At 44.8% G+C, this 26589-nt stretch overlaps 2 protein-coding genes across 5 annotated transcripts in view; one reads left to right on the top strand and one right to left on the bottom strand.

Moving 5' to 3' along the window:
* The window catches only part of TDRD9 (tudor domain containing 9), a 261914-nt gene that overhangs the window by 224247 nt on the left and 11078 nt on the right, over positions 1–26589 (bottom strand). The gene's annotated exons all lie outside the window — the stretch shown is intronic.
* Positions 2936–25295, top strand: RD3L (RD3 like). 4 transcript variants are annotated; one of them, XM_068254348.1, is made up of 3 exons: positions 2936–3191; positions 5846–6157; positions 21815–25295. In XM_068254348.1, exons 2-3 carry the CDS (start codon positions 5859–5861, stop codon positions 22104–22106), a joined length of 591 nt encoding a protein of 196 aa, XP_068110449.1. In that variant the 5' UTR covers positions 2936–3191; positions 5846–5858; the 3' UTR covers positions 22107–25295. The 4 variants fall into 4 exon arrangements, with proteins under 4 accessions (XP_068110449.1, XP_068110450.1, XP_068110448.1 ...); XM_068254349.1 differs by lacking the exon at positions 2936–3191 and adding an exon at positions 3472–3814; XM_068254347.1 differs by lacking the exon at positions 2936–3191 and adding an exon at positions 3472–3838.

The raw sequence follows: 26589 nt of genomic DNA, 5'->3' as shown, positions 1-26589 counted from the left end.
TTGGAAGGTAAGCCACGACCCAGGAAGTACCTCCCAGGTCGGGGCTTAGCTTCCGATTGAAGGAAGCTCACAGGAGGCGGGCAGTGGCGGGGACAGAGGCGGGGGAGAGCACATTGAATGACATACAGAAGGTAAATAGACGGCTAGCGACAAAGAGACTGTCGCTAACCAGGCAATTTTTACAGGGGGGGCACAGCAGACCCCAGGGGAAGGGAGGGGGGGGGGGACGACTTGAGGCAGCATTAGCGAGACCCAAAAGCATATCATTATGCACAGGACACGCTTCTGCGGTCTCTTAAGATTTCAAATACCCACCTCGTGTTCTCTTTAAAGAGACTCCGTAACAAAAATTGCATCCTGTTTTTTATCATCCTACAAGTTCCAAAAGCTATTCTAATGTGTTCTGGCTTACTGCAGCACGTTCTACTATCACCATCTCTGTAAAAAATCAACTTATCTCTCTCTTGTCAGACTTGTCAGCCTGTGTCTGGAAGGCTGCCAAGTTATTCAGTGTTGTGGTTCTGTGATGCATCTCCCCCCTCCTGGCCCCTCTCTGCACACTGCCTGTGTATAATGATCTCTTGAGATACAAAAGGAAGGCTGTATACAGCCTGCTTGTGTATGGATGTATTTTCTATGTGTGGACATACTGTACATCAACCTACTTCCTGTTTTGGTGGCCATTTTGTTTGTTTATAAACAAACTTTTTAAAACTGTTTTTAACCACTTTTAATGCGGCGAGGAGCAGCGAAATTGTGACAGAGGGTAATAGGAGATGTCCCCTAACGCACTGGTATGTTTACTTTTGTGCGATTTTAACAATACAGATTCTCTTTAAGAGGCAGAGGATCAGCAGGATAGCCAGGCAACTGGTATTGCTTAAAAGAAAATAATTTGGCAGCCTCCATATCCCACTCGTTACGGGTTTTTTTTTTTGGTTTTTTTTAAACACTAATCTTTGAGATGCCCATATCATGTATCTAGTAAAGTATGGGCAGATTCAAACTGATCAGAGAGATCTGTTGGCTGCTCATATACTACAGGTTGATACCCATCAAATTTAGCAGGAAATCCCTTGTGAATCAGCATCGTGATGCCGCATCCACCAACCTCCCCCCAATGTAAATCTGCCCCCCTGCCTGTTTCTTTATACTTTACCTGTCCACTGTCTGCCGTGGTGTCCATCCATCTTCCGCTCCTCACCTGTAAAGAATAAATGCACTGGGGGTTCCGTCGATCGTCCAGATACTGCACGCCATTACCGCTGCGGTCCCCATTGACCGCATTGGCCTGAGATTTCCCAGCATGTTTGAATGATACATTTGACCAACTTCAGGCTGAAATTGGTCAATTGGGCAAGCATGTGACGGCACCAACTTTTTTATTATTAAATTTCATTTAATAATAATCAAATCAGATGGTGGATCAGCCGCCAAATTGCTAGATGTATGGCCTCCTTAACCTCCGTCGGTAATCACAATTGTAGCTCGAGCTAGCCGCCATCAGCTCAATGCAGAGTACAGCACACGCTTTTACTCACCTCTTGGGGGATCCAGATGTCGGTAGCCGTTCTCCTTCCTGTCCTCTGGTGAGATCGCTGTTGGTGATCTCACTACAGAGTTACAATGCCACCCAGAGGGCGGAGGTAAAACTGCAGAGCGGAAGCCCAGGAAAGTGGGTGAGTGCTGGAGCTGCTGCTGGCTTTCTGGCGGCATGATTTTTTTTTCCTGATTTCTAGGGTCTGAAACGTTTTAGGGTTTTAAAATGACCCTAAAAGCCAGAAATAATCATAGTGCCAGGGAGGTTAAAGGGAAGGTTCAGGGAGGGTGGAGGAAAAATAAAAATCAATTTCCACTTACCTGGGGCTTCCTCCAGCCCGTGGCAGGCAGGAGGTGCCCACGCCGCCGCTCCCCAGGCTCCCGGTGGTCTCCGGTGGCCGACCCGACCTGGCCAGGCCGGCTGCCAGGTCGGGATCTTCTGCGCTCCAAGTCCTGGTACTTCTGCGTCCCACGCCGGCACTCTGACGTCATCGGACATCCGCCGGGCTGTACTGCGCATGCGCAGTACAGCCCGGCGGACGTCCGATGACGTCAGAGCGCCGGCGTGGGACGCAGAAGTACCAGGACTTGGAGCGCAGAAGAGCCCGACCTGGCAGCCGGCCTGGCCAGGTCGGGTCGGCCACCGGGAGCCTGTGGAGCGGCGGCGAGGGCACCTCCTGCCTGCCACAGGCTGGAGGAAGCCCCAGGTAAGTGGAAATTGATTTTTATTTTTCCTCCACCCTCCCTGAACCTTTCCTTTAAGAGTGTAGGCATCTTAACACTACTCCCACAATGCTAAGCAGCAAATCTTGTACATCCTCCATCTCCGACATACAAACATGAAAGCTTGGGTGAGCTGAGTGTAAATGTTTAGGGTCCAAACTAGTGTCAGAATCCCCCTACTATCTTTTGGGATCTAGAAACCATCTGATACAGCCACGGCCAGCTGCAAGATTACACCGTAATGGATTTTATACAAATGCTGAATGTAATATACTTGTTACTCCAGCACAAGGCTTTGTAAATTTTACAGAGCCAAAGATGAATAAAACACGACAAAATAAAATAGGTGGTAAGAAGTCATGCTTTCAATTTGTAGTAAAATTTGCTGAGACAGTTCTGTCATTATGCACCCAGCTCCCTCAGACCTTCATAGTACCATATACAATGCAATGTGAAAACCTTCCAGCTGAGCGTTATTAATGTTGACATCTGAATTTTTTCAGCGTATAATATCTGCTTTAATAACGGCCATGCACGTCATGTGTTATGTTGTATGGGATCTAGGGCACATTAACACAGCCTCTGTTCGCCAACAATCCAGCATCTCCAGGATTGGAAGAAGGGGTTGAGGGGGGGGGGGTCACAAAAAAATGCTGCAACGCTGAGAAAATTCCAAGCTGTAAAACCAGTAATCTCAGAAGGAAGTAAGGAGAGGAGCTGTCTCCTCATGCCTGGGGTTCAGACTAATAAAAAGAGACTAGATAACTGAAACGGAAGAGGGGGAAAAGAAGGAGGGGGAGGACTGCTTCAGCGACCTTTAGCGCACAGAAAACCGTCATCGCGAGCCAGTGACTTCTTTCTGCAAACAGTTCTAAATACAGCCAAAATGCTATGATTGGAACAAATTCCAGCCCAATTACATGTTAATGGTAAGTTCTAATTTTAACTGAACTTTCATTTTCTTCAGTGTTTGTCTGTATGCCATCATTTCCACACAGTGCCGTTTTACTGCATTATAATAATAATCATTTCTGTCACTAAAGATGAGCATCAGATGCATATAAATCTGCAGATTAAAGCATTTGCAAAGGATTCTCGTAGCGAGGGTTAATAATAGAGCTTCGGTTTTTATGTTCATTCTGGGAGAGGGTAGGATTATTGATCTGAATAATGATTTATCCCCCTAGACAAGTTTGAGAGCAATAGTTAGCACTTGGTGAGATTGGGGGGTACAGGATAGTGAACGGATTCTATTTTAAGTTACCTGCGGGGACTAAAAATACAGCTGACATGACCACAGGCACAACGGCGTCATGTGACCATCCATTTAATTTTATAGAGCCGGCACATCAGCAGATGCAGTTAGTCCACACAGTCCAGACTGCTATCCTCTCAGATGCACTCACTAGGAATTAGGCAATGCTTTCACTACCGTGCGGTGTCATTGACAGCCTTGAAGGGGAAGCCAAGCATTTTTTACAGGAATCTTCTAAAGACTTCTAAAGAAGAACTTTTCCTTGAAAAAGTCAGCATCGAAGGAACCAAGTAACAGGTGAAACTGAACAGCGACTTGAATGTAAGGATAACTAAAGCTGCCTTTCTAACGTGATCTGAAGTCCTTCCATTAGTGCAGGTTTTGGAGGTAGCCTTACATAGGCACAGGTGAGGCAAATGGGACCCTAGCATGGAAGCTTATCTACCTATGTGGATATTTAAAAAATAAATAATCTATGTATGTTTGCGGAATCACAAGGGCCTGAACTTGAGGTACTAAACAAATGGAAGATTTGGACAGCTTGGAATTCAACAAAAAAAAAAAAACTGTGAAAAGTGCTTTGACAGGAATACTGGTGTGGTTGCACTCTTTTAGATAAGAAAACAGTCACAGGTCTATACAAGGACTTATCAGGGATTAGTTCTGGTTCTTGATACTGAATGCCTATATTGTTGGTAGTTTTTATTTTGTATTTTATTACTGTTGCTTTTCAGAAGTGAGCCATTTTCAAATCCTGAATTATTTTGCATCAGCTTTGTGCTTCCCTTGTATGGCATAGCATAAATTCATTAATCTGCCAACACTATTTAGTGCAGAGCAATATGTTTCTTATAGAAAGAGTAATTTTCACTGCAGTTATGAATCTGCATTAATGTTTGTTATGTGAATACTATTAACAAAAATTTGACACTAACAAAATAAGTAACGTGCACTATTGGTGGGATTTGACAACTTTATGAAAACCTGAGCTTAAAAGCAAACCTGAAGCAAACACAACCTTATGATATAATGAATTATATGTGTAGTACAGATAATGAATAAAACATTAGTAGCAAAGAAAACTGTCTTTAATTTTTATTTTCAGTTACATAGTTTTTTTTTTTATAACATTGCATCATTCTGTCATATTTGCAGTTAAACCACACTTCGTATTTTAAACAGAGCAGAGCTAAAACCCTTTGAACTTTCCTGCAATAAAACCTCATCTTGACCTGTCTCTCACGGTTTCTTGTTTGTATAAGTGCTCCAGAAAACCGGACTGTGTTCAACCCAAGTAGGGTGGAAGAGCTCAGAGAAACAATATGAGACTCATATCTTTGCTACTAATGTTCTGTATCTTAGCTGTACTACAGATATAATTCGTTATCTCATAAGTTTATTTTCACTTCAGGATTGCTTTAAGTTAATAAGACTACAGTGCATTCAGCCTCTGATGTTTTCTTTACACTTCAGGTCCACTTAATCTACCGTCATCTCTTGTGCAGAGTGGTGGCAAGGTATGTTTGCTGAACCACCACCGCTGCTCTTTATCAGTCTAAAGCCTGGTACACACCATGCAATTTCCCGTCAGATAGATGGGTTGAGTAGATAATTGCCGACAGGTCCGATCTGATTTACGATCGTTTTTCTGATCGATTTCCATAGAACTGATCAGAAAATCGATCAGTAAAACAATCGGATCTGTGGAAAATTATCTATCTGATGGGAAATTGCATGGTTTGTACCAGGCTTTATGCTAGGTACACACCATGCAATTCTCTGGCAGATTTACCTGCCAGATCGATTATTTCCAACATGTCTGATCTTAATTTTGATCAGTTTTCCGATCGCTTTCCGTTCACTTCTAGGGAGAACGATCGGAAAAAATTATCAGAAAATCGATCGAAATTCAGATCGGATATATTGGAAATAATCGATCTAGCAGGTAAATCTGCCAGAAAATTGTATGGTGTGTACCTAGCATTACTTTCAGGCAAGCTTTTTACTGCAGCAGCAGAAGCAGGAGTCTCCCTGAAGGAGACCAATCCAACAACTGCACCAGGGAGAGCATATTCAAAAGCTTTATAGAACTGATGGTTCAAGCTACTTGACCACAAATCTGCCAAAAAGTTTAACTGTTTTGGTTACAACCAATCCTTACAAAATCAAACAAGATGGTCCATTATAGTGGTCTAATTAAAGGATTGTAGGTTAGTATGGTAGAACATAACTAAACTTCAAAATATCACGTAGAATGCCTGAAAATATGGACATTTTGACTGTGGAATATCTGCCCAGAATAATTTTCTACTTCTTGTTCCGTTTCAGCTCTGAAGCCAAGATGCCGTTCTTTGGTTGGATAAGATGGGCCAAGAATGAATCTGATAAGGCCACTCAGTACCCGGGCTCAGAAGTCGTGACCAAGACTCTGCTCCGGGAGCTGCAATGGCATCTTGCAGAGCGAGAAAGGTTACTGCATGAGATCGAGAACGAGCAGAGAGTCCAGAAAAACGGGATGGATTATAACTGGCTGAGAAATGATTACAGCTTGAAGCCAAGCATCCCCGTCACTGAGCAGAAGCAGCTGGAGGTTCTGTGCTCTCAGATTCAGCCATGCCACACGGGGACCGTCCTCAGCAGGTACACCTCTCTCAGCACTGCATTTATACAAAGGAGAGCACACTGATCTGCCAAGTTATCAGGATCAGGTGGAAATATGTGATACTCAGCAGCAGCACAATGTTTTCTTGGTTTTTAGAACAACGATGGGTTCATTTAGAAAGCAAATGCTTAAAGGGGCATTATGGCAAAAAATTGTAACGTTTAAAATATGTGCAAACATACAAATAAGAAGGTCGTTTTTTTCCAGAGTAAAATGAGCCATAAATTACTTTTCGCCTATGTTGCGGTCACTTACAATAGGTAGTAAAAAATCTGGCAGAAGCTACAGGTTTTGGACTAGTCCATCTCTTCATGGGGGATTCTCAGGGATTTATTTCTTTTCAAAAGCACTTAGTGAATGGCAGTTCTGTCCAACTGCCAAAAAACTGTGTAGCGAGCAGGGAAGCTGGCCAGCATCATTGTTTAAATCCTTTTTAGGGAATATCTTTATAAAGAACAAAAGCCTTGCTGAGAATCCCCTATGAAGAGATGGACTAGTCCAAAACCTGTCGCTACTGTTTTCTACTACCTACTGTTAGTGAAAGCAGCATAGGAGAAAAGTAATTTATGCCTCATTTTACTCTGGAAAAAAATGACTTCTTATTTGTATAAGTTTGCACATATTTCAAATTGTTCACCATAGTGCCCCTTTAACTAAAATGCAAGGATTAAAGGCCTATTTTCACTAGCAGAAGTTCAAATTGTGTACGGAAATCCGTATCAGTTTTTAATGCCGATACGCAATCCTCATACGCGCTATGCGAAAATACGAGTTAGGATTTGAAAACTACCCAGCAACAATACGTCACATGGGTAAATCCACGTTGGCAACACGAATTTCCGCGTTTGTAATGCGAATATATGCGGCCCCATTGACTTACATTAGCAGCAATTGGCATGCAGATGACACCCAAATGCAGAAAAAGGCAGCATACCATCCAGATTCTTTCTGCACCGCATCGGGTCCAAAAATTTGCATTGAGTGGAAATAGCTCCATTCACTAACATGTCGCATTTTTGATGCGGAAATTCACATGCGGAATCCGCGTGTAGTAGAAATAGGCCCTAACTTTCATTTTCTATCTAGATAGGATAAGGCTGGACCATCACGACAGGCGCAATAAAAAGAAAGTGATAAAAAACATAAAATACAAAAGTGCAACAAACAAATAGTACAAAATGTCTCTTGTATTGTGGAGAACAGGGATGATCAATGAGATGCAAATAATTTCTTTTATATTCAAATTTCTTGTAGATTATGCAGCTTGAAATAACTTCCTGTCGTTTTATAGGACCATTTTCAAGCTGCTTCACAGTTACATGAAATTATTTGCATCCCATTGCTCATCCCTAGTAAAAAGTTCTAATAAACCTTACAGCTCCACGCACAAAATCATAAGTCATATTTGGGAAACTAAGTATAACCTTATAGCTTGCCTGCTTTTTTTTATATATATATCAAACCACAATTCCTTTTAACCCCTTAGCAGCCAAATAAAGTAAAACTTTTTTTGGCTGCAGGGCCTAATTTTTCCTGCCATTTGAGAAGTGTTTGTTCCCCTGGCCGCTCTGAACGAGCAGGTGGATCAGTGGAGCATCCCGCACCAATTGGAGATTGGCAAAGTTGTTTGTGACAACTGAAGAAAATCTGTTGGCGGCATTGAATTTGGCAAAGTTAGCACATGTGCCCTGCATGGCACACAAGCTAAATCTCATCATAAAACACAGAGTCTAAGCATCAAGGCTTACAGGAGGTCCTCAAGCAGTCCAGGAAGGTGTGTGGCCATTTCAGGCGTTCCTACACGCCCTTGGCGCGCTTTGCAGATAGTGGCGGCATGAAGCTCCCATACATACTTGTCCGGACGGTTGGATCGCTTCTTCTTCCTCCACCGCGGCAGTAACGTACTACCGGCAGGTCTCCTCGGTTCCAATCACATGGTATGACATATGATCAGGTTCCAGGAGACCGTGTCAGTATTACAGCACCACCCGGTGGTGGAAGAGGGGTGATGGAGGAGTCTCTTCCACCGCCGGATGGCGCTGTAATGCTCAATATATTGTACAGGGTGGGCCATTTATATGGATACACCTTAATAAAATGGGAATGGTTGGTGATATTAACTTCCGGTTTGTGGCACATTAGTATATGTAAGGGGGGGGAACTTTTCAAGATGGGTGGTAACCATGGTGGCCATTTTTAATCCAACTTTTGTTTTTTCAATAGGAAGAGGGTCATGTGACATCAAACATTGGGAATTTCACAAGAAAAACAATGGTGTGCTTGGTTTTAACACAACTTTATTCTTTCATGAGTTATTTACAAGTTTCTCACCACTTAGAAAATGTGTTCAATGTACTGCCCATTGTGTTGGATCGTCAATGCAACCCTCTTCTCCCACTCTTCACACGCGGATAGCAACACCGGAGGAGAAATGCTAGCACAGGCTTTTAGTATCCGTAGTTTCAGGTGCTGCACATCTCGTACCCTCTTCCTATTGAAAAAACATTGGTGTGGTATATGGGGTAGAAAGATAGTGGGGCCATTCTTCATCAGTGGAAACATCAAGGCCACTGGATATGTGAAAGTGCTACATGATGATGTGTTTCCCTCTTTATGCACTGATTGGAAGAACAAAGAGAAATCGAGAGCCCAATATGGTGTAGTATTGTTAAGTTGGTTGTGGTTTAAAGCAAAATATTTAGATATACCTCACAAACATAGGCAACCACTTCAAGTGCAGGTGGGGAGTATTAGAACCTGACCCCACTCATGTTTTTAAGATGTATCTCTCTGTAGATAGGAAACGGGGTAGCACCCCTCCACCTGAGGGTGGAATCAAGATTTCAGCAAGGCTTGGTGTACAGAGGCGCCAGAGTAGAATAAAAACGTTTAAAAACCGTCTAAAACAGGGGGTGTTCAGGTGGACTTACCTCCCTCGAAAATATAAAACTCAATTGAGTCACAATATATCAATACAAAAATTTTATTAAACTCCACTTAGTGCAACGCGTTTCGCAGGTGTGGTCCTGCCTCATTAGGCAAACTGGAGTATAACTCAATGGGTCTAAATGCAGAAGTGAGCGCCTCACTTCTGCATATTGTGACTCAATTGAGTTTTATATTTTCGAGGGAGGTAAGTCCACCTGAACATCCCCCACTTTTAGACGGTTTTAAAATGTTTTTATTCTACTCTGGCGCCTTTGTACACCAAGGCTTGCTGAAACCTTATGCACCGAAGCTGGCACGTTCCCTGAGTTTTTCCAGCAAGATGGTGCACCACCACATCATGGGTGTCAGGTCCGAGCATTCCTAGATGAACAGTTTCCTGGAAAGTGGATTGGTCGTCGTGGGCCAGTTGAATGGACCCCAAGGTCTCCCAATCTGACCCCCTTAAGACTTATCTTTGGGGTCATCTGAAGGCAATTGTCTATGCTGTGAAGATACGAGATGTGCAGCACCTGAACCTACGGATACTGGAAGCCTGTGCTAGCATTTCTCCTGCGGTGTTGCTATCAGTGTGTGAAGAGGGTTGCATGGACTATCCAACACAATGGACAGCACATTGAACACATTTTATAAGTGGTCAGAAACTTGTAAATAACTTATGAAAGAATAAAGTTACATTAAAATCAAGCACACCATTGATTTTCTTGTGAAATTCCCAATAAGTTTGATGTGTCACATGACCCTCTTCCTGTTAAAAAAAAAGTTGGATTCAAAATGGCCACCATGGTTACCACCCATCTTGAAGTTTCCCCCCTCACATATACTAATGTGCCACAGACAGGAAGTTAATATCACCAACTATTCCCATTTTATCAAGGTGCATCCATATAAATGGCCCACCCTGTATAGTTGGGATTGCACTTTTTAAGGAAAAAATGATAAAAACCGTAATGTCCTTAATTGGGTGATCCACCGCACCAGTCATCCACTAACTGATCTTTATAAGGACAGAAATATCAGAAATGACGTCATGGCACATTAAAGTCTTGCAAAAAATGGATACAACTTTATTCAAAAATACAAAAATTGGATTTTTCATAAAAACTCTTATCCAAAGAATTCCGTTTTAAAAGACAGCATTAAAGCCCATCAAACATTTCTATGAAACTAGCAAGATCAATCATCTGGTTTGACGAAGTTAAAGTGACTCCGAGCAGTGCAGAAACTATGGAAAGATGCATATCATTTTAAAGCTCTCTTTCTCCTCTTTCCAATGGTATATAAACCGCCGCCCTACACCTTTTAGTTTTCGCTATTTTCGCGATTGCAATTGCCGCGGCCGCAATTTCGATTGCGAAAATAGAGAAAACTAAAAGGCGTAGGGCGACGATTTAGGTGTCGCCAGAAAGAGGAGAAAGAGAGCTTTAAAATGATTTCCATCTTTCCATAGTTACATTGTATTACACAGGGCGACTTTTTCTCAAAGTCAGCAGCTCCATTCAGCAGAAAAAGTCGCCCTGTGTAATACAATGTAACTATAGAAAGATGGATATCATTTTAAAGCTCTCTTTCTCCTCTTTCTGGCAACACCTAAATCGTCGCCCAATGCATTTTAGTTCTCTATTTTCGCGATCGAAATCGCGGCCGCTGTATTTTCAATCGCGAAAATAGCGAAAACTAAAAAGGCGTAGGGCGGCGGTTTATATATCATTGGAAAGAGGAGAAAGAGAGCTTTAAAATGATATGCATCTTTCCATAGTTTCTGCACTGCTCGGAGTCCCTTTAAGAATACTTAATTTTCTGATAGCGTTAGTAAGAGTAAATGTTTTAGCGCCCCTAGCAATGTATTCTTACTAACGCCATCAGAAAATTAAGTATTAACTTCGTCAAGCCAGGTGATTGATCTTGCTAGTTCATGGAAATGTTTGATGAGCTTTAATACTATCTTTTGAAACGGAATTCTTTGGATAAGGGTTATGAAAAATTCACCTTTTGTATTTTTGAATAAAGTTGTATCCATTTTTGGCAAGACTTTAATGTGCCATGATGTCATTTGTGATATTTCTGTCCATATAACAATCAGTTAGTGGCGCTGTAATGCTGACACATTCTCTCGGATCCTGATCACATGACATCTCGTGATTGGATGTGACCGGGACCCAGAAGACCTGCCGAGAGTTCAGAGCTTCTGGTGGAGGAAGAGAAAAAGCCATCCAGAGCAGGTAAATATAGCTTCTTACTCCTACCCACTCCATTGGCTGCACTAGGCAGCTAAACAAGTTATCACAGGCAGAGGCTGACACTGAAAAAAAAAAGCTTCAAACGAGGCATCTCGTCCGAAGCTGCTAAAAGGTCAATTGTCACAGGACGTAATTATTTGTATTGCCTAAAATGACTGATCCTAGGGCTGGGTTCACTCCACACAGCAAACGCAACGTATGCGTAAACAGCACAGTAAGCTCATCCACTTACGATATGCTCCCATCCTGAGCAAATGTGCTGGCGTCGTTCACACTGGCAACTGCCTTTGTGTCAGTGTATTCACCTATCCATCGCTACTTCTGTCGCTTTTCTCGTCATCAATGTCGTCCCGTTTAGCCAGAGACCAGGAAGCATGGAGCTTCCTGTTGGTTTGTTAATAATAATAAAAAAAATCCTACATAGCAATAGGGGAGGATTATCATTGCTCCACATGAGCCAATAACATTTTTCTCTGTTGCAGGATTATTCCCATTGGTTCTTTAGCAAACCACCAGGGTGCTGCTATGTGAGGAAAACATATAAAACAAACATCCTGTAAGGGCCCATTCACACTTGTGCGTTTTCAGAGCGATTTCAGCTTTGCTGAAAATCGCTAGCGATTTGAAAAACGTGTGCACAATGAAAGTGTATGGAAGTGTTCTCATCTAAGCGTTTAGCGTTTTTCTGAAACGCAAACGCGTTGCATGCAGAGTTTTCTGAGCGATTCTGGAGCGATTAGCGTTTAAATACAAGTATTTGAATTGAACTAGAAATCGCAAAATGCTAATCGCTGGAAAAACGCTCTATACAGTGAAAAATCGCTAGGAAAAAACGCCAGAAAAACGCTCAGCGTTTTGCGATTTCTAGTGTGAATGGGCCCTAAGAGAGGTTTGTTTATTCTGTGGGCTTTGAGGGGCAGTGTGCTCTCACTTACCTACATGGGCTGCTCTGTAGCCCCCCCCCCCCCCCCATACAGGAGCCTCCATCATTTGTGCACCTGTGCCACAGGTTGACTTTCTGTGTCCCTGGCCATTCCAATGCATGCGAGGGATGCACAATACATAACGGGAGAAGTCAGAAACCCAGTCAGGTTGGGCACTACAATTGCAGTGAGTGGTGCAGTATCTTTATAAGATCTTCCTTTCTTGGGGTTGGGGCCTAAATATCGGTATCATTTACTGAAGGAGCACTTCTCAGGAACAGTGAGTGAGGTGACTTTTTTTTCCACTTTAGGATTACTTTAACCACTTCCGGATTCCGGGTGGTTTTGCTGATCGGTGCTGCGTGGGCTCTCCAGCCCGCAGCACCGATCAGATAGCAGCCAGGCCGATCAGACTTCCCCCCCCCCCTTTTTTCCCCACTAGGGGGATGTCCTGCTGGGGGGGTCTGATCGCCGCCGGCTGCTTGCGCTTGCGGGGGGGCCCCTCCGCATCGCTTCCTGGCCTCCTTCCCTTTCCCTCCCTCTCCCTCCCCCTGTGAGCGGCGCAGGACGGATTTCCGTCCTGCGCCAGATGGGATAGGCTTTAGCCTATCAGATGCCGGCGATCCCAGGCCAATCAGAGGCCGGGGATCACCGATCTCCTCTACGGCGCTGCTGCGCAGCAGCGCCGTATATATGTAAACACCGGGAAAGATCTTCCCCGTGTGTTTACATTTACCCTGCGAGCCGCGATCGGAGGCTCGCAGGGTGTTCACGGAGACACCCTCCGTGAACTGACATGGAACGGCCGCTCATACGAGCGGCCGTTTCCATGGAAACCACTTCAGGATTCAGGGGCGTACTTAAGCGTACACAGAATCCTGAAGTGGTTAAAGAACTGCCTCTTTTCTTTTTTTAATTAAAGTTTACCTGAGATAGGGGATTAAAACAAAGAAAAAATACCCTCCAATCCCCTCCAGGATTATTGTCCTTGTTGGTCTGCAACTGGACCTGGAAAGTCATCCAGTCGGGGCCAGTCAGCGCAGTGCGGCCACGCATGCTCCACCACCGTGCCGGGCATGCGCAGTTGGCCCTGGATTGGAGGACTTTCCAGGACCAATTGCAGAAGAATAAGCAGGCGGAGGACGACGGCGTGGGCAGGGCTGTGGAGTCGAGGAGTCAGTAATTTTGGGTACCTGGAGTCGGATGATTTTTGTACAGACTTCACAGCCCTGGGTGTGGGTGCTGTGGGTGGAGGAAGCCCTTGGTATAACCCCCGCCAATCGCCTGCTCACGACTCTACGGGGGGGGGGGGGGGGGGGGGGAGAGAGGAGGAGGCCCCCCAGCATAACAGGAATGCAGCCCGCGTTCAAGAGAATGCTGGCCGGGTTGCGCAGTTTCCCCATGCCTGTGCTAGCACGTTAGTGGGAACTCTGCCAAGGCAGCCGTACAGGGTTTGTCTCAGCTGAGAATCTAGCATGTGCACAGACTTCTCACATTGTGGTTCATAGTTTTGGCGAGGGTAACAGATACATTGTACTCCCGTTTACCACACCTGCAGGAAGCAGCTCCAGCATCACCCTGTCATCCCTCCTCCCATGTCCATAGAAACAGTACATGTTTGGCTAGATTAGAGCTACATGTCTTTACAGTGCTAATAGTCCTCAACATTCTCCTTAGAATCAAGGATTATTCTTACAGGTGGCACAGATAACTTGTGTGTATGCAGCGTAAAGGAAACCAAAGACTGCATTTAAAAAAGGATCTGATACTTACCTGGGGATTCCTCCAGCCCCATAAGCACGTGCAAGTCCATCGTCCGTCGCCTGCCATTCAGCCGCAATCAGGAGGTCCATGCATGCACAGAAGACCCCGACTGATGCAACTGAGACAGTTACCGGGGCTGATCACAGCTGAACGTGCAAGGAGAGTGAGGGACTCGCGTGCTTATGGGGCTGGAGGAAGCCCCAGGAAAAGTATTAAAACTCTTTAAATGCCGTCTCTGGTACACTTTAACATGACAGCAGACAGCAGAAGCTTCTTTCACAGTGGATTCGCTCCAATTTAGAATAGGTAAGTAAAGCCTGGTACACACTCAATTATGACTGGCCAATCACTGACCAATTTTACCACCTCCAAGTAGTAGAAGGGCCTGTTTTCACTACACGCAGATTGGATGTAGAAAAACTGACTCCAATGAATGCCTATGGAAAAATCTGCATCAGAAAAATCGCGTTTAGGCCTCTTGCACACTGCAAGTGATTCCGATTCAGATTCCGCTTTTTAATCAGTTTTTACATCCGATTCAGATTCCGCTTTGCAGTGTGCAGGGAGCAAACTGCAAATCGGAATCTGAATCAGATGTAAAAACTGATTAAAAAGCGGAATCTGAATCGGAATCACTTGCAGTGTGCAAGAGGCCTTAGTGGAAACAGGCCCATAGGAATTCATTGGAGTCAGTTTTTCTGCATCCAATCTGCGTGTAGTGGAAACAGGCGCTAAGGGTTTACCTACACAATCTACTCATAGCATTCATTATCTGTTGGCCCTCATACTACATGGAGGTGGTAAAATTGGTCAATAATTGGCCAATCATAATTCCAACTGCGTACCAGGCTTTAGTTGCGAGCCAGCTGGAAACCAAAAGCAGCACCTATTAACCTGTTAAAGCGCTCAGTACCTACGTGGTCTATGACTTAGAACTACAGACCATTGAATTCACTGGTAAAAGGAAACCAGAGATGACAAAAAGTGCGTGCAAAATCTCACTGCAATGCGATTGCACAATACACAATTTCCACTTACCACGATTGTGCTGTGAATTATCCAAAAAGCCAGGTGGTAAAGTAGCCATGTACATTCCTGGGGCTTCCTCCAGCCCCCTTCAGACCGTGGGCTCCCTCGCCATCCCTCCCCCCTCCGTCACTTGTATCCTCCGCTGGCCCTACAAGCACATCTGTCCAGTCACATGCATGGGCCGGCCTCATGCGTGCCCCCATCACCCCAGGCTGTGCAGGCGCAGTAGATCAAGATTGAGGCCGTCAGGAGGATTTTTCAGGGCCGGCCAGCAGAGGATTGAAGCAGTGAGGGAACCAATGGCCTAAAGGGGGCTAGAGGAAGCTCCATGTACATATGAATGCTTTAATTTTCTCATCTCAGGTACACTTTAACCTTTTGCGGACAACGTGTAGTAAATCCTACGCTGCACTTGTGGCAGTCTAAGCCTGATGCAGCGTAGGATTTACGCCACCTGCCATATTCGCTCCCGACGCGATCGTGTGCACCTGAGAGGGGAGATTAAGATGTTATATGACAGCTGACATCTCCCCTTAGGGATCAGGAGCAATCGCAATTGGCTCCTGTTCACTACGACCGCTGGCAGATCGTAGTGATCCCAATTGGCAGGGGCGGTCTGAGGGGAAGAAGAGAACGGGGACTCACCTTCCAGTCGCTCCCCTCTGCTCTGGCCGGCATTTCCGCTCGCTCTGCGTTAAGAGTCAGGTCCCAGTTTGATGACGTCATCAAGCCGCAACCCGAAACTTAGCGGAAGTACGAGCAAGGATGCCGGCCAGAGCAGAAGAGGCTACAGCTGCTCATCGCTGGAGCCTGGGAGGTGAGTAAAGGCTGCTGGCAAAATGGGGGACACCGAGCTACACTGCGGACACCATGCCCAGCTAGCTTTACTGGGGATGCGGCTGCCTGACACCCCCCCCCCCCCCAAATGCGTTCCCCCTCCCCCCATGTAAAATGGCTTGGTCCTGAAAGGGGATTAGGCAGGGTAATTTGTGATTGTCTTACAGAAAAGTGGACTTTTAAAGCAGAAAGGAAAAAAAATGTGGAAAACAGGAATTAAAATTATTTTTCATGTTTATTGAATTCAAGTGCCATGGGTGGTGCAAACAAGTCTTTGTGCAACAAATGCAAAGCCTCAAAAACAGGAGAGGGGGAGAAAAAAAGAAAAAAAAAAACAGGAGAGGCAGCTGTTCTTTTTGCATGCGCTTTGGGCTTTAAATAGCTAGGATGATCCGCTTACTTGGCTAGGGCTTTTAACATTACCCACATCTTTATCACTATTCCAGCAATCCTAATCAAGCATTCGGCAATGGGCGCATCTGACAGCTCTTTTTTTCTGCTAGTCGAGCAAACTGCTAACTGTAGGTAAAGCTGCAGGATTTCAGCTGTTCCAAAAAACTGAACTGCAGGGAAAAAGGGCAACGGAAAGCCTAAATTCAGCTGAATCCATTCTACAAAAACGAATACAATTGCTCAAGGTTTTTCATCAAAGTCTGCATATGAGATTCCACAATGCCGTTTATAAATCGCAAAAGAGAAAAGGACAACGCCAGCTGCCAACCAACCATTGTCCATGAAACAATAGTCGGTCAAAAAACCTAGTAAACTATCTTTATTATAAATTCACAGATAAAAAGAACACCTTAAAAGACAACTGAAGTGAGAAGGAATATAGAGGCTTCTATGTTTATTTCCTTTTACACAATACCAGTTACCTGGCAGCCCTGCTGGTCTATATGGCTGCAGTAGTGTCTGAATAACACCAGTAACAAGCATGCAGCTAGTCTTGTCAGATTTCAAAAAATATGGCAGAAACACCTGATCTGCTTCATGCTTGTTCAGAGACTATATCTAAGGCAAACTGCAAATCCGATTTGCGATTCCGATTTACAATTCTGTTTTTCCCTGAATTCTATCAACAGAAAAAACGCAGCATGCAGTAACGATTAAAAATGGGAATCGCATGTAAAAAAAACTATTAAAAATCAGAACCGCATGCAGTGTGCAGGGAGCCTTAAGGCTCATACACACAGACCATAGTCTTTGGAAAATGAAAGATCACAGACCAATTTTACCCCCTTCCATGTAGTATGAGAGCCATACTCCTTACAGTCTATTCTATGGAGCTGAACTCCCCATCAGAAAAAAATCTTTGCAAGATGCTGCACACACAGATATGCTGTACAGACACAAAAGATCAGTATCTGCAAAAGATCTGTTCCTGCAAAATGCATTCATAGTCTATGATATCTTCAGATCATCATACACACCTTGTTTAACAGACATTCATCTGCAGATCAGATCCGCCAGGATGGATTTTCAGATCTGCAGAGGATTGTCAGTTAAACAAGGTGTGTATGATGATCTGAAGATCTCATACACTATGCATGCAATTTGCAGGATTGGATCTTTGGCAGGAACAGATCTTTTGCAGATACTGATCTTTTGTGTCTGTACAGCATCTGTGTGTGTAGCATCTTGCAAAGATTTTTTTCTGATGGGGAGTTCAGCTCCATAGAAAAGACTGTGAAGTTATGGCTCTCATACTACATGAAGAGTGGTAAGATTGGTCTGTGATCTTTCATTTTCCAAAGACTATAGTCTGATGTGTGTATGAGCCTTTAAAGTGTTAGAGGCAGAGGATCAGCAGGATACCCAGGCAACTGAAAGGCCTAGTGCACACCAGAGCGGTTCGGCAGCGTTTTACGATCCGCTTGCGGATGTGGAAACGCTTGGGTAATGTATTTCAATGGGCTGGTGCACACCAGAGCGGGAGGCGTTTAACAGAAACGCATACTCCCGGGCTGCTGCAGATTTTGGATTGCGGAGGCGTTTCTGCCTCCAATGTAAAGTATAGAAAAAACACAAACCGCTCTGAAAAACGGCAGTTCAGAGCGGTTTTGCAGGCGTTTTTGTTACAGAAGCTGTTCAGTAACAGCTTTACTGTAACAATATATGATATGTTCTGATGCTCACCACTCCCGCCATTCTCCTTTCTGCCACCTTTTGTAGCTGCAATTGCCCCGTGGTCATGTCTTCTGGTTGGCCGGGTCAGGAGCATTGCGGCTTTCTGGCCAGGCTGCAAGCGTGCTATAGCATGCAACCGCTGCCGGCACACGTACATCAGTAAGAAACCCCCGACCAGGAGCACTCTGCGCTTGCATGTGACGAGGTTACAGTTATATGGAGGCTGCCATATTTATTTCCGTTTAAAGTAAACCCGAGGTAAAAATAAACTGATGAGAAACAATTATATTTATCCTCATAAAAATTACTTTAACATATCCCATGGTTTTCTTTTATATTTAAACATAAACAGAGTAGGTTGAATGTTTCACTGCCTCTAATCAGTAGCAGTCAATTGAATGTCCCAGAGTGAAAATACATGAACTATTAGGCTGCTTTAACAGTGGGACGTTAAAGTCCCACGTTACAGCAGCCAGTAACGCAGCCCAACTCACAGCACTGAAAACTCAATGTGCTGTTCACAGTGCACATGTTGCGTTAGAGTATAACGCTGCACGTTTAATGAAAGTGCAGCATGCTGTGCATTATACTCGTACTTTGCTGCGTTACACTGCTTGCACATGCTCAGTAATGTCTTTTTGTTTTTTGAAGCATGCGCCGTTTTCGTTGTATTTGCTATTGAGATTGGGATTATATATAGCTGACATGGCTCTGTGTCCTCCGCGGGCCCTATGCTGTGATATTCAGTGCAGGAGAGGAGGAGGGTAAAGCCCGCTATTGTGACTAGCCACATGGCTAATTAATATTCACTGCACTGTGCTTACTTCCTGGAGCGGCCACTTTGTGCGGCGATTGGCTGGCGGGACCACGTGATGTGGAGTGTTTTCCGATCACGTAGTCTCCACAGCCTTTGGACGCATGCGCCATTTTCATTCTATCAGTATAGAACAAAAACGGCGCACCAAGACCCGCATAACGCGGCTCAATCTAACGTCCAACTTCAACACCACCAAACGTTGCTTTGGGGCACGTTATGCGACCTTAACGTCCCCTAAAACGCAACGACTTGGTGTGAAAGAGCCCTAAACCTGGTCTTATCTCTACTCTACCCTCAGACGTTTTATGGCTGTAATGTGCCCATCAGTGATGTTTACTATATTCCCCACAAGGTACCAACAATACAGAAGCTGTCACTTCCATGCCTAGAAGTTACATTTCAATCAGCAAAATAAAGCAAATAAAACATCCTGGTTATTAATTTGTTGTGAAGTGTACATACACGTTTTAATCTCATTATGTCACTTATCGCCTCGGGTACACTTTAAAGTGAACCTAAAGCCGATAAAAAAAAAATGAGATTAACTCACCTGGGGCCTCCCTCAGCCCCCTGCAGCCGATCGGTGCCCTCGTAGCTCCGCTCCGATGTCCCAGGACCCGCCGGTGAGCACTTCCGGTTTCGCCGTCACCGGCCGACAGGCATGGGAACGCGAGTGATTGTTCGCGTTCCCAGCCTGTATATCGCCCCCTATGCTGCTATTGCGGCCAGGAGGCCGCAATAGCAGCATAGGGGACGATATACAGGCTGGGAACGCGAACAATCACTCGCGTTCCCATGCCTGTCGGCCGGTGACGGCGAGTGACGGCGAAACCGGAAGTGCTCGCCGGCGGGTCCTGGGACATCGGAGCGGAGCTGCGAGGGCACCGATCGGCTGCAGGGGGCTGAGGGAGGCCCCAGGTGAGTTAATCTCATTTTTTTTTATCGGCTTTAGGTTCACTTTAAGCAATACCAGTTATTTTCAGCCACAGACCCTGAACAAGCAAATGCAGATCAGGTGTTTATGACAACATTGATTAGCTGCATCCTTGTTTCTGATGTACTTCAGACACTACTGTAGCCAAATAGATCAGCAGGGCTGCCAGGCAACTAGTCATGTTTAAAAGGAAACAAATATGGAAGCCTCCCCTATCACTTTCACCTCGGGTTTACTTTACCTTCAGTTAATTAAACTTCAGTTAAGCTTAAAGTGAACAAGAGATGAAGCACCTTCATGTATTTTACCATATATATCAGTGGGAATATTAGAGAAAACACCTACCCTGCTGTCTGTTTCATTTTTAACTGTGCAGCTTGCTTCTAATCAGCCCTGATAAAATCCCAGACTGAGCATTCAGTCTGGCTTTGCTATGACTCAGCTATACTGATTCCTGAGCAGAGCCCCAAGGGGGCTGGCTTGGGCTTGAAAAGACAGCAGAGAACACAGATTCAGCTATAATGATTCCTGAGCAAAGCCAGACTGAATGCTCAGTCAGGGATTTTATCATGGCTGTTAAGAAGCAAGCTCAACAGTTAAAAATGAAAAAGAGCAGGGTAGGTGTTTTATCTAATGTCCCCATTGATATATATGGTAAAATACATGAGGGTGCTTCGTCTCTGGTTCATTTTAAAGAAGAACTCCACAACGCACTGAGGCAGGGCTCACATTTAAAAAAAACAACAACAAAAAACAGACAAAAAAGGGAAAAAAAAACCAAAATGGGGCTTCCTCCAGCCCTCTTCAGGCTGATAGGTCCCTCGCCGGTAAATTCTGGCAGTCACGGTGTACTGCACATGCGCGGCGGCCCCATTGCGCTCCTGTTGACGGAAGCATTCTGAGACTGCACAGGCACAGGGCTTCCCCCAGTCCAGCCTCAAGGGGACTGGGGGAAGCCCCAGGAATGTAAAAAAAAAAAGTTTTATTTATTTATCAGGTACACTTTAAAGAGACTCTAACAAAATGATCAGCCTTATTTCTTCTATCCTATAAGTTCCTATACCTGTTATAATGTCGTCTGCCTTACTGCAGCCTTTCCTGGTTGCACAGTGCCTGTATTATCTCTGTTATATAATCTAATCTTTCCTCTGAAGGCTGTCGGTCTCAGGCACTTAGGCTGGAATGTGCTGCTCTGCTTGTGATAGGGAGAAGCTATACACAGCCTCTTCATGCCCCCTGCAGGCACTGTAAAAGTCACAGACTGAGCTCCTCTCAGCCTATCACAAGCTGGTTAGCAGCCATGTCTTGTTTGTAAACACTGCCTAAAACTGGCAATTACAAGCCAGGATTGCAGCAGGGAGTGGCAGAAACAGCACAGAGAGGCCCAGGAGTACTTAATGAATAGAATGGTATGCTTTTTATTGTAAGAATTTTAGAGTACAGATTCTATTTAAGGGAATCCCTATAAACAATTGCACTCAAGTGCAACTTTCCGAATTTATGCATCAGAATTCTGTGTTTGTACTTTCAACAACGAATTACAAAATTTGGTTGTGAAAGTCAGAGTTACATACAATCCTAGTAGTAGTGAGACAGTCCCCCTTCCTATCCGTGCCCAGTACCTGTCATTGCACTAGGAGCTGGAGCAGGTTGTTGCTGCCTAGAGGGTCATCTCCCATAAACTTACATTGAGAGGCACGTGTGCCTAGTGTCAATTTAAGGGAGCTAGGACCAGCCAGAACAAAGCAGCTGGTACTTATCCTAGCTCCTTGCACAATGGCAGGCAACCAGAAAGAAAGGACCTCACACTACACCAAGACTGCAGCAATCAGCTCAGACTAAGTACTAGCTCAGATACCATTTTTTTTGGGTGGGGGGGTCCAGAGGGACCTTGAAAATAAGTAGCACATCTATAGTACGTACTAATAATTTTGCACCTTTATTTTGTTGCAGGAAATGAAAGGCTTACTTTTACTACCAAGAATAGACATTAATATGCAATTTGTTTTTGTCTTCAGGTTTCGAGAGGTTTTGGCAGAAAATGATGTTCTGCCTTGGGAAATTGTCTACATATTCAAACAAGTCTTGAAGGATTTCCTGAGTTCCATAGAGAGGGAAAATCAACAAGTGAAGCTGATGGACTTATGGAACTCAAACTGTCCAGTCAACTTCACCATGTCCGGCGATTCAGTGGCACACAAAGAGGAGATCCCAACTGTGTCTAGTTACGTTGACAGAAATACTCAAAGCTTATTCCCAACTTTCACACACCGAATTTGGAACCTGCCATATTATTACCCATCTGGTTAATTAGGGAACAGTCAATTCAAATAAGTCCTTAAACCCAACTTCAGCCAAAACTATCAGTTTACTTTTGGACAGAATGAAATAGAGTAAACTTTCAGGTTTTTTCGTCACTGACAGAATCGAGGTAAATGTAATAGAATACATTATTAAAGCTTATTGTGGAGTGGGAAACAAAAGGAACCTTCTGTCAGATTTAGGGTTCTGACTTTTAATTACTTCTCTGGTTAGAAGTATAAAAGCAGAACCCTTGGTATAAGAACATTAAGGCCCCTTTTAAACTTTTAAATTTTAAACCAGTGTTGCAGTACCCGGTTTTACTACAGGGTAGCACAGTGTCAATATGCAAGGCAACGGGGCTTAGCATACTTACTGTTGCACTGAAAGTGACCGATGTGCAGAGTCAACAGCAGGTTACTGGCCGACTTCCGTGGCAACGAAAATAATGTAAGACAAAGGGTGATGCATACATTTGAAAATGTTAGCGGCAGTGGCACGCAACGAAGGGAATACGACAGGGAAACCCAGGAATCCCAGTGACGTACTTCCTGTCCAGCAGGGAGTACATCACCGGGCGAGGGGCAGCGCTGTGCATAGGACCCTGCCTACGCACTCTGCCGTAGGGTAATATGTTTGAGATTTTGTGCGTTGGGGTGGGGCGCTGCACCGGGAGCGGGGCATCGGACCGCATACACACATTTTAAGTGTAAAACCAGCAAACCAGAGTTGAACCTAAGGTCAAAAGTTAAATAATCACGGAGAAAGAAGCCTCTGGATCCTAAAGGCTTTCCACGCTGCCCATCACGCCCAGGACCTTTCTGAACATCATGATCGCACTACTCTTCATGTGTAAGCGCAGCTGCACATAAGCGACTCCGCCTTACTGGGCAGGTGCAGTTGTGCTCAAGCAGGCGCAATATGGCCTCGTTCATGCTTGCAGCGGAGCGCAGTCCTAAGCATGGAATCTGACAAGAACTTGTTGGGTTCTTTTGAGGGATTTGTGCTCAGGCACGGTGGACCAGAGCAGGACTTCCCAACCCTTTCCTCAGGTGAGGTAATTAGTGTCTCAGTGTCTACCTCTGGATTTCCACAAAACACGCACTGCTGGTGGTACTTGAGAACATGGTTGGGGAGCCCTGGACCAGAAGACGGTGTGGAAAACCTCTTTACAGGATCCAGATGCTTCCTTCTTAAATATTTAACTTTTCACCCAAGGTTCGCTTAGGGTACACTTTAAAAGGACAAAGTGAGAGGGATATGGAGGCTGCCATATTTATTACCTTTTAAGCAATACCAGTTGCCTGGCTATCCTGCTAAACCTCTGCCTCTAATACTTTTAGCCATAGACCCTGAAAGGACATCCAAGGTGAAAATAAATGGATGACAAAAACAATTGTACATATCCTTGGTCTCCTGAAAATGACTTTAGATATCCCTCAGTTTTATTTTATATATATAGTTTTTAAGTTTTTACTGTTTCATTGTCTATGCTCAATGACATCTTCACTGAAGTACAGTATGTCAGAGTTCAAATCTACGAATTAAGGACCATTTTTATCGCTTTCCTGACCTCAAAAGCCATTTACAGACAGGAAAGTATTTTACGGCATATCAATGATGGATATGCTAGTCTGACCCAGTCCGACCCGGGCAAAAACTGTCACTTGCATACCTGATGTTTAACTTTTTTCAGGCAGTGAAAAAAAAAAAAAAAACCTAGTTATTTGTGTGCTTGGCACTATACATACAGACGTCTATCTCATCATGTCACATTGGTTGTCCTTGAACAAGCATGTAGCAGATCAAGTGTTTCTGACATTATTGTCAGATCTGTCAAGATTAGCTGCATGCTTGTTTCTGGTGTTATTCAGACACTACTGCAGCTACATAGATCAGCTGCGCTGCCAGGCAACTGGCATTGTTTAAAAGGAAATAAATATGGCAGCCTCCATATTCTACTCACTTCAGTTGTCCTTTAGGTGTGAGGGATACTCTCCAGCAGGGACCACAGTCAGCAATAACAATGAGGCAGAGGTTCTCCTTTCTCCATATTATCAAAAAGTGAGTAAAATGCTTTGGCTGTAGTTGTATTTTAACCAATTACTTCCAACTTCGTTGTTCAATACAGCAGATTTTTATACAAGTGGATGCCGCGGGCATTTCAGATTTCTATGCATATTTTGTAAGTACAAAATCCTATCTCCAAGTGTAACTACAATGACATACATGCAGGTAACAGAAAGCTCAGTATCTCAACTAAGCTTAACAACACAACACTATCAACAAGAAAGCTTCCTGTTCCCTCAGACACCTTTTCCAGAAAGCTTTGTTTACTGTTGAGACAACAGCAGCAAGTGTGAAGTTCAGTTACAAGGAGGAAACAAAACCTGTACAATTAAAAAAAAAAAAAACCTTCAGTGTTCGTTCACACTAAGGGCGTTTCGGCCTTTTTTCAAGCGCGGGCGATTTTTTAAATCGCCCACAAAACGCTTGTGCAATGAATCGCTATGAGAAAGTTCATATCAGCGCGGTTCAAGCGCGGTGTGTGCAGCAAAGCAGTGCGTGTACCATTTGTGGGGCTATTTTGCATCAATGGAAGGTATAGGAAAACCGCAAACGCTCACAAAATCACTTTGTGCAACGATTGCATTCTCGTTTTTTAACAATAAATACATTATATTTCTTCTTTTCAGGGTCAAAGAGTTAACTTCCTGACACCTTGTGTCAGGAAGCGAATTAAAAACCGATCAGGAAAAGAGATTTTCTCAAAAATGCAAAACCCAACCAAATGTCGCAAATCAGGAAAAAAAACCGGAAAAAACGTGAACGCTAACGCGAGCAGAACACAATGTGAATGAAGCCTTAAAGTAAACAAGAGAGGACTTAAGAAACGATACTTACCCAGGGCTTCCTCCAGCCCCATAAGTACAATTGAGTCCCTCGTCGTCTTCCCGCGGTCTGCCATTCAGCCATCAGCCCCGATAACAGGCTCAGTCGCGTCAGTCGTGGCCTATTGAACATGCGCAGAAGTAAGCTCTGGTACACTTTAAAGTGTACCAGAGCTCAGGAAAATAAAAAGGATTTATACATACCTGGAGGATCGCTCCCACGCCGCCGTCCTCAGTCTTCTGCAGCGCCGGTACCGGGCGCCGCACTTACAGAGAACCTGAGGTGGGTTTGAAGAATATTATCTGCATACAGAGGCTGGATCTGCCTATACAGCCCAGCCTCTGTTGCTATCCCAAACCCCCCTAAGGTCCCCCTGCACTCTGCAATCCCTCCATAAATCACAGCCTGCTGACAAACAGCTTGACAGAGCTGGCTGTGTTTATCTCCATAGTGTCAGTCTGCTGCTCTCCCCGCCTCCTGCAGAACTCCAGTCCCCGCCTGCATCCCTTCCCTCCCTGCTGATTGGAGGGAAGGGGGCAGGGACCGGAGCTATGCAGGAGGCGGGGAAGCAGCTGAGACTGACACTACAGATGTAAACACAGCCTCACAGCACGGCTGTGATTTATGAGGGATTGCAGAGTGCAGGGGGACCTTAGTGGGGTTTGGGATAGCAACAGAGGCTGGGCTGTATAGGCAGATCCAGCCTCTGTATGCAGATAACATTCTTTAAACACACCTCGGGTTCTCTTTAAGACGTAAGAAAAGTGCGCCCTCTATGTATCTCTCCAGCAGCTGCTGTAAAGATACACAAAGAGTAGACTTGAGCCGACTGATGAAAGTGCGGGGACCTGGGACCGGTGCTGCAGAAGACAGAGGACGGCGGCGTGGGAGCAATCAGAGCGGATGGGGCTGGAGGAAGCTCCAGGTATGTATAAATCTTTATTTTCCTGAGCTCTGAGACCCTTTAAGGTGCCCATACATCAGACCATGTATGGGCAGATCGACCAAGAGACGGAATCTGTTATTTGTGTTCTGCCCATAGGCCACAAGCCGATTCACGATCAATTCCATGCGGAAATCAATCCGAAATAGACCTTGTGACGCTGTATCCGCACGATACTGTCCCCATAACGGTCAATGTGCTCCCCCCCCCCCCAGTGCACTTTACATTACTGTCCATGTCAATAGCTGGCGCGGAGGTCCTCCGTCCATACACACGCCCCACGTCGTTGCTGGAGTAACATCGGCGTGTCACAACACACACCCCCACGTGCACACAGGCAACCACGTGGGGTGTGTGTATGGTGCACTGGGCACATTAACCATTAGGGGGGCTATCGCTGGGGGTTTCGTTGCTTGTCCTGATATCGCTCAGTATTACCGCCATGCACCCCGACCGACCAAGACGACTCGACATCTTGCAGCATGTCTGTCTGATTAATGCAAGCAATTTCGCCCCGAAATTTGTCGCATGATCAATCGGGCATACGCTTGGTGGCACCTATTTTCATCCGATTTGCTTGTAATAAGATGGTCCATCGGCCACCCAGTTGCCTGATGTATGGCCATCTTTATTCCCTTTTCTGTGATCTGACATAGT

The sequence above is a fragment of the Hyperolius riggenbachi genome, chromosome 9 (assembly GCF_040937935.1).
Source record: "Hyperolius riggenbachi isolate aHypRig1 chromosome 9, aHypRig1.pri, whole genome shotgun sequence".
Classification (NCBI taxonomy): Eukaryota; Metazoa; Chordata; class Amphibia; order Anura; family Hyperoliidae; genus Hyperolius; species Hyperolius riggenbachi.
The sequence above is the reverse complement of the archived record's forward strand: the minus strand, read 5'-3'. Positions and strand labels throughout refer to the sequence as shown.

Bases quoted from the DNA above. Each gene is read 5' to 3' on its own strand.
- RD3L (XM_068254348.1), top strand. From the start codon at position 5,859: ATGCCGTTCTTTGGTTGGATAAGATGGGCCAAGAATGAATCTGATAAG. The intron at 6,158-21,814 runs GTACACCTCTCT...TTTTGTCTTCAG, and splicing joins ACGGGGACCGTCCTCAGCAG to GTTTCGAGAGGTTTTGGCAG.